Source organism: Montipora capricornis, chromosome 12 (assembly GCF_036669925.1).
Source record: "Montipora capricornis isolate CH-2021 chromosome 12, ASM3666992v2, whole genome shotgun sequence".
Lineage (NCBI taxonomy): Eukaryota > Metazoa > Cnidaria > Anthozoa > Scleractinia > Acroporidae > Montipora > Montipora capricornis.
Genome location: NC_090894.1, coordinates 18,390,603 through 18,400,752, shown reverse-complemented (window position 1 = coordinate 18,400,752; position 10,150 = coordinate 18,390,603). Strand labels below are relative to the sequence as shown.

The following is a 10,150-nucleotide window of genomic DNA, read 5'->3' as shown; positions in this document are numbered from 1 at the left end:
CACAAATTCAAAAGGAACGCGACCTCAATGTGGTTACATGGGAAGAAAAAAACCCGATTAAACCACCTTTTAAAAATACGCATCCACTTTTTATAACGCATCCGTAAAAATAACAAACGGTTTAGTGCCCAAGGAAAGAATTTGTGGAGTAACTTCTTCCACTAAGTATGAGTTATTACTGGTATTTTGTTTTGTCGCTGTCGCTCTCTTTTGCTCTCCTTTCGTTTCTGTTCTAGACATAGGTCCTCTAGGCAAAATTTTCAATGCATAGAAAAAAGCAACTCTACGCAAATTAAAAATAAAAACTCAGCTTTAAGTTTACATCTCTCCGCAATCTCGACCCCAGGGCTCTTCTCTTGACTGAAATAAAGTGACTTCTCATTGGTTTTCGTGAAGAACAATCACATGCGTCAATGATTGGTGCATTCATGTTAGCACGAGGAGTGAGCAGGCGCAATTGTTCACTATGAGAACCCTACGGCGCATGTTCTCCTACATTGAGTTTCCCAGAGCCTTGGGTCGATCCGAGGCTCTGGTGACGAGAATGATCTCTCCGATGCTTGACTTGAATAACTGTGTGGACCACAGATATCATGATATGTCAAATTGGATTGAAACCAGCGAAAAATGCAAGAAGAAAACATCTTCTAACCGTTTTCCACCTGAACACGAAAAGCGTTGACTGTGTAAGAACTATAGTTGAACATGTAGCCCCGTCGAGCCTCAGAAAGTGCGTGAAAAATGAAGCCTTGTTTATGTTTAAGTGAGTTAACCTGGGTTGAGCCTGCAATTCAATCGAAAACCAGTATCTGGTCAGTGGTCAACTTCAAAAAAAGAGCTGACCTCAGTGAGTTCTAAGCTTAAGTCTGCGATATGATCTCGTGATACTGGTCAACGGATACCTTATTTTGACAGGTGTCAATTGATCAAAACATGGATGTCCAATATCAAAGATGTATGCTGTAAACTAGCATGATTCTGGTCACATTGGCATACATGGAGGGGTGGATGTACGTACATACGTACGAACGGATGGTCGATGACGTCATGGCTATAAAACCAAGATTTCTCGGATCGATGGGTTACCATATTTTCTTAACAATGGTGCTCCGTGCGCGCGCGCGGAGCTCCGCTATAAATGTGAGGTTTAAAAGTTTCGAAGGATTTAGAGCATTTTGGTTAGGGTTAGGGTTATTTCAGAATAACTGCAAGAGCTAATATCTTCCAGGCATTACAGTTACAGCTGAAATACATAGCATATACAGGTACATAATTAAAGGCACAATATTTAAAGATAAATTAATTAAAAAGAAAAACTGCTGTACAAAATGCGGCCCTTGATTTTCTTTTAAAACCAGTAAACTGAGTGGTACGGATAAAATCAGATAACGCATTCCGCAACGTAGATGATACGTAAGAAAAGAACTAAGACCATGACTGGTTGTTCTAGGTTTATTGAGGGACAGAATGTAATTTTCGCGAAGATCATGATAGTAGAGGACAGGAAAGAAAACGTATCTTTCATATAAGCAGGAAAACCCTTTAAAGAAAGAACAACAACGTTCTTTTATACAGTAATATGAGGAAATTTTGAATGCGCTTATTGCACAGATATGTAGAGTTTGACTTAAGTGGTAAGAGGACAAGTAATTTGCAGATATAAATCTCAGTAGTCTCTTATTTACATTATACCGTTCCTTTGACAAGAAATTACGAAAGGCCAGTTGTTTGCTACGAGAATAACAGCTGGAAAAGCACTACTTTATCGCGAATTTTCTATAATAAAAACTTGTTCAGAAATCAAATGTCGACGTTAAAAGCACACACCAGGGCTTTTCCTTAGTATCTGGCTGGAAATCCTCTTCTCACTACTTTTTCCCCCGGCCGCGCTTCAGCCATTTGATGAGGACCAGTCTCCGCTTGCTTCTCAAGTTGCCTGGTTCATGCCCAAAAAGAATTCAGGGTAATTCTGCCATTCCATGACAAGGGAAGATCATCGATTCTCATTTCATTGACTTTTTATAAGTGTCGGGTCACCCAGTTCTACCAGCAAAATACAGTACCGACTGAAGATTTTAGCTTTCAAAACTTGCCCAAATTGTATCGGTAGGTCGTGGACTTCTTCCACAGAAAGGCCAGACAGACTTCACTCGTGAACCGCCATGTTTACAACAGAGCATTTTAGGCGTCCCAGTCTGCATGAAACCATCTCTCACCTCTGTGTTGAGAAGACTAGACACACACGGTTCTTCCGTTACGTTTATGCCTAGCTGTATAATCGACCGAAATTTTAAGGACGGTGCCTACTAAGTTCAAAGGTATTTTTGCGCGGTTTTATGAGTATGCGGGAAAAGCAGATCTCAACAAGTGTTATTAATATCCAAAAAGAAAATTGCGGTAACCACGCATTTTTCAAGGATAATTAATCAACAATATTAGCAAAAAGCTTTAAAATACAAAGCAATGTATTTCGTTCCTTTCCTAATTAAAGCTTAATTATCTCTGAAAAATGCATGGTTACCCCAATTTTCTTTTTGGATACCAAGAGCATTTGCTAAGTTCTGCTTTCTCCGCATAAATTTAAACCGCGCAAAAGTATCCCTGCATTAGTAAGCACTACCGATAGGAAATCCAAGTATCTGGAGATGCGTAGAACGTATGTGCAATAACAACAGTAGGCACCGTCCTTAATTCCTTGTAAAAACCAGCATCTTAATTTTTTTGGTAGGCTAGGTATCGTAGAGCCTGAACATTTATGCATGCGCTTACGGAATGTCTGAACAAGAGAGAAAAAAGCAGTACCTCCAGACGTGGCGCTGGAGCGTCGTACCAAACGAGTCATCCCGGGATTTCGGCCCGTGCGATCGCTTTTGGACGCAGTTGGCCCTTCGCTGCTTTCTGCTACCGACCTCGCCTCCCGGTACGGCATTGAGGGAGAGATATGTCGGCCCCTAAGCCATATTAGACAAATCCCACGCCTACTCACAGCTCCAGACCGCCCTTGTCATTACAATTTCGCGTAAGAATTCGATGGCTTATATATTCAAGATAAAAGTCATTTTATCTGTCATATGGTAAGCAATGGAGTCGCAGATTACAAAGTGTACGCACACGCACTGGTAAAGGTAACATACACACATGCTTAAAGTTTATTTCGTCTCGAATTTCAGAATAACTACAAGAGCTAATATCTTCCAGGCATTACAGTTACAGCTAAAATACATAGCATATACAGGTACATAACTAAATGCACAATATTTAAAGATAAATTAATTAAAAAGAAAAGCCGCTGTAGAAAATGCGTCCCTTGATTCTCTTTTAAAACCAGTCAATTCAGTGGTACGGATAAAATCAGATTGCGCTTTTGGTAACGTAGCTGATACGTAAGAAAAAGAACTAAGACTATGAGTGGTAGTTCTAGGTTTATTGAGGGACAGAATGTAATTTTCGTGAAGATCATGCATAAGAAGAGGACGGGAGAGAAAACATAACTTTCATATAAGCAGGAAAACCCTTTAAAAAAACAACAAGAACAACGTAGTTTTTATTATTTTATTAGTGTCGGCTGTTCATTTTAGTAGAAGGGTCTAACAATGTCGGAAATTAATTTTTTTTCCGGCATTTTTACAATTGGAATTTTGAACTGATTGTGTAAGCATTTAAACAAGGAGCTTCTTTTTAGTTGTAAAAAGGTTAAGAAATTAAAAGTGTTCTTTCTTCTGTTTCCTTTTACATAAAGGGCAGTTTCCTACATGGTCTTTTCTACAGTTTTGCCAGCGTGGCTCTATGGCTGAAGTAGAATGCACTTCAGTCTTAAAATATTCAGAGCTGGCTTCTTGGAGGATTGATTACAGAACAAGACGTTATAGAAAGTAAGATAATGGTTTGACAGTGACTTTTTTTAATGTTTCGTTCAAGACGTTATGTTAGTACGTGATTCAAATAACAGCACGTCTAGCGCGCGCTGAGGAAAAATCTGCGTGAAGCTTGAAAACGTAGGGCGAGACTTATGCGCGTGCCAGAGAATTGTAGACCTCTTGGATTGGGATGTGGTCATTTCCAGATTGCGGATCCTTTATTGAAAACCAGGCTTCCAAGAAAAGTCGCTCGTGTCAGAGTTGTTGGACGTGAGACTAACTTTCACTAGCGACTATTCTTGGAAACCTGGTTTTCAATAAAGGATCCGCAAGCACGCGTACTAACGTTATATTTCAACTGATGAAGGCTTAAGCACCAGCCGAAACGTCTTGAACGAAACTGACATCAAAAAATAGTCAGTGTCAAACCATTATCTTATTATGTTAGCTCCTAACTACCACTACTCTATTTTTAAACACGTTATAGAATTTTGTTCTCAAAATTTCCATCCTTGTATTGACTTTTTCGGTAAGAAGTTGATGTCGTTCCCTCTCCCCTAGCTCCAGCCCAAGAAGCCAAGGGAGAGGTCCTGGGAACTACGTTGGCTAACAGACGGGAATTAAGATTGATCACCTTCGAATTTTTTAATTTTTTAATTTAAAACTCTTTACCTCCGAAATATCCATTTTTAAAATTTAATTTGCTCGTTTTCATTCTGCTATTGTTCTTTTTTTCCTGGAGTATTTAACTCTGAGAATGTCACCCACCTCATCTATGGCTTCCAGAGCCTTGAGAGAAAAACAAAAAAAAATTCCCTAAGTAGTTAGCAAAGTTAAGCTTGGTTCACATATTAAATAAAATGCTAACACCTTGCGACAACAGCAAGAAGTGCTTCATTTTTATCTTTTTCTTTTTATATTTTCATCATCGCAATTGTTGCATTTGACTCGAGGGCACCGGAGCAACGCAAAGGAAATCGCAAGGTAAAAGTACTTGATCCATGCGCCCCACCCCCCATGTTAAAGATGAAACTAAAATGGAGCTAGTCTCGTCAAACGTCTTGGGTGAAACTTAGAATGAACCTGTGCATCGCACTTGTGAACTAGGTTTGGCAAAATAAAAAAATAGTTTTATATATAGTGGTATTCAGAGAGAAATAATTCAAATGAAATTGACATCGTGGCTAAAAGCAACTTGAATTCGAGATCCTCTATGACCAATTCATTTGACGGACACTGCGGGTATCAAACCAAAACAGTCGCATGTGGATCCAGGGCCCTCACAACTACTCCTAAGACTTTTGAGATATTCAAGCACGTTTTTCAGGCGTTGTGACAAGGTTGATACATTTTACAATGCCGTTCATAAATTCTTGTTACACTTTCTGAGAACAGAAAGTATTTCTCTTTAGTTCTAGCTTGAAAACACATAGCCTTCCCCCACCCCTCCCCCTCCACTCCTCCCTGTATTGTTGAGTCGGAGTTTAGAGGCTGGTGATGAGTTGAGTGTCACAAAATTTGTGTACGAGATTGTCGGTTCTACAACAAGTTGCAAAATTGTTGAGACACTCCCCTTAAAAAACACCTTTTTTAGCTTCCAATACCCGCCGTATCAAGAATTTCAACCTTTCCCACTTCCCCTCCCCTCTCCCCCTTTCAATGTTGACTGTTTAAGTTTTCAAACTTTTTTTTGCCTTGCTAGCAACACTGGTAAGGAGGGGGGAGGGGGGGGGGGTGGGGACTGCAGTGTGGGAGATAATAGGTAAATTAATATCTCCCCAAGAAGGCGAAGTGTCTCCACTAATTTTGCAACTTGTTGTAGTACATCCGACTGCGGGCGAATACCCTCGATAGGGATAACCTCTGTCCTTCCTTTTCATTGAAGTGCAATGTCGACCCCAGAGCTCTTCTCTTGACTGAGGGAGAAAAGAGCTCTGGGGAACCCTGAAATAGTGTCTTCTCATTGGTTTTCGTGAAGAACAATCAAAAGCGTCTCCGATTGGTGCATTCATGTTAGCACGAGGAGTGAGCAGGCGCCGTAAAGTTCAAATGCCCAATTTTTGGCTATGAGAACCGTACGGCGCATGTGCTCCTGCATAGAGTTTCCCAGAGCCTTGGGTCGATCCGAGGCTCTGGTGACGAAAATGATTGAAGTGATGAATTAAGTCCGTAAGTTGGTATTATTAACAGCCGTGGTCACACTGCAGGCCTTTTACCTAGGTAAACTCGACTTGTTGACAGTTTACGTCGGGAAACTGATTTTTTTCAGTGTGACCAATTTTTCCCCAAATAATTTACCTCGGGGAAATTTTTGTCTTCTGGAGCTTGGTTATGTCATGAGAACAATAGCTTGACAGCTACCCCAAAGTGTCAGCTAAGGAAAATCATTTCCCCAGGTAATTCACCAATAAAAGCTCGTCGGCGAATGTCTTACTGACAGATCCGGACATTCAACACTCTGTGAGGTCGTCTAGTAAACCTTTTTGCCGTCAGTTAAATTTATTTTTTTACTGCAAAGCGCAAAGACGATGGCACAATGCAGAGCAAGTATTTGTTTTTGTTTAGAGTTTGAAATTTCACTTCAGTCCTAGGTAATTTGGAATCTTTTTTCAATCGAGGAACTGTTTTTGTTGCAGAAACAGCTTGTATTCTCAAGACGAGCCGCAACAAGGTTATTACAATGGCTTACTATTCACCTCTCGGAGCGAGGAAAGACGTCCAGAACCAGATCTTTCTTTTCCCACTCTGGCAAACCCAGGGTAGTGTGACCTTTCAAGATTTTTTCACCTAGGTAAAATGAAACCCGAGATGAATTTATCTCGGACAATTTTGCCCTCCACTCGTTTTTTCGCACGCATTTTTTCCTCTTTTCCTACTATCTGGGAGCCTGGAACAGGCTGTGTGACCACGGCTATTATTATTCTGTCATCATACTATTGGGGGTGACAAAGGAATAATTAGAAAGGGGAATGCAGGGGAGAAGGAGCGGGGGCCGATAGGATGTTTGGAGCAAATGAGTCAGCTTCGCCCCTTGTGCATTCATTTGCGATCGCTGCGCTATGCGAGGAGCTAAAACTAGCTGAAAAAGCGAGTCCATGATCTCATCTTATCAAGCATTTCTCTTGTGTGTGAAGCGGAAAGGCAAATCCTTGCCCTGCCCTCAATCAGTGGGACGGCTGGAAAGCCAACGATTACTACAGCGATGTTTCTTTTCAACAATTCTCGAGAGAAGGCTCTGCATTGAGGAATGAATAAACTACATGTAGCAAATACGTGTCTCAACGTGAACTCTGGTTGAACGAAAGAGAACGGCTCAGTTTCGAATACTCTTCGTTAGTATCGAAAAAAAAAAAAAAAAAACCAGACACCTTATTCCAAAATGGCCGCCATTTTCGTATTCATTTGTTTGGCGAGGTCAAATGGGCCAATTTGCAATCAAACAAAACAATGCTAAAATGGTGGCCATTTTGGAATAAGGTGAATGACGTTTGGCACTTTATTGGATGACGAAAAGACTGGATCTGGATTTTCAATTAAGCTGAACAAAAGAAAGCAAAAAAACCCTTTCCAAATCTCTATTGGTTTTGCTTTTACTTATTATTGGATAAAGATATTGTGATAGATTCTTTTAAACTTTCACCAAGAGCTGTAACACAGTTTTGCCTTCACTTTTTGTTTTGTTCGGGGATGACTATTTCGAATAAGTCATCTTCGCCAATATCAAGGTAAAAACCGCGCTATAATCTCCATGCACGTTTAAAGGATCACAGAAATACTTACACAGTTTTTGATGGTAAGTAAAGCAGTATGGGTACCACTGCTGAGGCGTCATGGCCATACACAATAAATCCCATCTGTTTTACTCTTCTCCTGAAATATCTGAGGTAAACAAATAGCGTTAGCTGTTTAACTGGCTGCTTTAAACTCTTTTTAATATTCGCGGTATATCTGTTGAGTTTTTTTTTACTTGCTTTGCAAATTGTTGAAGCACATCACAGTCAAGGGTTTGAGTTCTGTTTAAGCCTAATTTTCCTCTTTTGCCTTTCTTTGTAATTGATTCAAACGTATTATAACAGAGAGCTTTTACTTCATTCTCTCGAACGAAAGAGTCCTGATTTACAAGTTGCAACTCACATGCAGTTTTCTGCTAATGCTGTGATCCTCTCCTTCCCTTGATTAAAAAGAAAAACACAAAGAAATTGAAAAAATATTGACAAATATGTGTGATACACCTGTTTAAAATGTAATTCGCAAATTTGAGTTTTATCCTCTTAGCTAAGTCAACTCTTTGCCCCAAACAGAGTGATTTACCTATCCAGGTCTACTGACTTAGTAAAGAGCAATCGTGAGGTATCGGTTCTCAGCCCTTGACTTGCTATGGTTGAATAGTCGACTAGGATGTTTATCTTCATACGAGGACAACGTTTTCTTCATATAAAAGGGACTCAAGGGTAGAGGTGAATTGCTGGTTCCAGAAATTGACAAATGACACTTGCTCACCATTATCACTGCCGTCTTCGCCCATGATTATTTTCATTGTTGATATGATCTGCATTACCACTGGAGGTGACATGAAAGACGCGTACGTTGCGCTGTATGAATGACCTTTGATATGATTAATTATGTCCTGCAATGAAATTATCGATTATTAACGTTATAGAACAACATGATCATTCAATTGGGTTGTACAAAAGTTGACAAACAGCTCTTAATTATTTTAGGTTTTCTCCGTCTCACAACTCGTTAATCAAAAATAAAATAAGCTGTGTGTCGACGCATAAGCACCTTCACACAGTGTAAGAAGGCACAGGCAGCCCAAATGTAGTGTGTGAGTTTCAAGTTATGAAAATATTCGGTTAAATGATGCAGGTCAATCTAACGGTTGAAACCAAAGGAATAATAATCAAAACTAAACTTGAGCCTTCCTACCTTCACTCTATTGTCCACATGTCACTGGCAGGTTTCAGTGTAATATCAGTGATATTTTTTTCTTCGCGGTTCTCTCCCCTCTAAGAGACAGGGGCACCCAACGTCAATTTTCGGAACATATCTGTTCGAAAGACGATTTGAGATCTAGAATTTTCGGAACATTTGTTCTAAAACTTCTTACTTGCCTGCCTGTCCTAGGATTTTCGAACATCTAGAAAATGGTATGATTGCCCATTCTTATTGGATTTTTACCCTAAAAAGGTCACCTAGAATTTTCCGGAGCCTTTTTTTCTGACTGAAATTTTCTAAAAGATAAGTTTTGATCCCTATAATTTAGACTTTCAGCTAGGAAATCCGAACATATGAAAAATTTTTAGGGGATAAACATTTGCCTATATCTACCGTTTAAATAATAAATAGAGGATATTACATGGCTGCCCGGGGATACGAATTTTATCTTCGAGCGCTGAAAATATCTTTATATCACATGTGAAATTAAGATGAAGATGATATGTTCACCGCGCGCGGTGAAGATATGATTTTTTAGTAAAGGGAGAAATCCTGGTATTTCATCAGTATCTATATAATAAAATACGTTTAACAATGCTATGTTTAAGTGGTTTTGAACTATATTCTCGTTGGGTGCCCCTGAAGAGAAGTGAAGGCTGGAGTCGCCACAGGCAACCCACGTTCTACGAAGGCATATAAATCCCCAAGAAAGCAACGTATCCGCATCAAATCACCAGCAGCAGTCGCGTAGATTAATTTTGCCTCCTAAAACTTGAAATTCACACACTACGATTAGGCTACCTGTGAAGAAAATTTCTGTGTTTTGTAATTATGTTGTAATGATTTCGAGTCATTACACCTTTCGTTCGTTGGTATTGGGCATCAGAATATCAACCGCTCGAGTGACCGGGAGTCGACTGACATTTTCTCAGTCCACAGAACTAACTCTACAGTCGGCCGGTGGATTTCATGGCTGCGCTGGTAGGTTGCCTTACACCTTTCAAATCGCCTTGAGAAAATGACTCACCTCAGACGCGGCAATGTAGCCTCCCGCTGCTCCAAAACTCTTTGTGAATGTCCCCATCATGATGTCAATATCACTAAGATCCACTCCATAGAAATCTGTGACGCCCCTTCCATTTGGACCCATGGCACCAATACTATGCGCTTCGTCAAGGAAAAGATATGCCTTGTACTTCTCCTTGAGAGCCACAACCTCTGGCAGACTCACTAAAGAACCCTCCATACTACAGGAAGAGACACATTAATGATAACTTGGTATTAAGAAGCGCGAGTAACTATATTTTCCGACGTTTGTGAACTAATGACAATCGCGCAAGTTGAGCAAGTTGATA

The 10,150-nt window shown here is 40.0% G+C and overlaps 1 protein-coding gene across 1 annotated transcript in view; it reads right to left on the bottom strand.

The window, feature by feature from the left end:
* Nucleotides 1-3,312: 3,312 nt before the first annotated feature.
* LOC138026889 (serine palmitoyltransferase 2-like) overlaps nt 3,313-10,150 on the bottom strand; it is a 15,329-nt gene continuing 8,491 nt past the window's right edge. Inside the window, exons 6-11 of the mRNA XM_068874347.1 lie at nt 9,823-10,042; nt 8,358-8,484; nt 7,992-8,028; nt 7,638-7,736; nt 6,966-7,092; nt 3,313-4,649 (exon numbers count right to left, since the gene is read on the bottom strand). Of these exons, the coding sequence (XP_068730448.1) occupies nt 4,569-4,649; nt 6,966-7,092; nt 7,638-7,736; nt 7,992-8,028; nt 8,358-8,484; nt 9,823-10,042 (691 nt within the window). The 3' untranslated portion in view covers nt 3,313-4,568. The remainder of the gene's footprint in view (nt 4,650-6,965; nt 7,093-7,637; nt 7,737-7,991; nt 8,029-8,357; nt 8,485-9,822; nt 10,043-10,150) is intronic.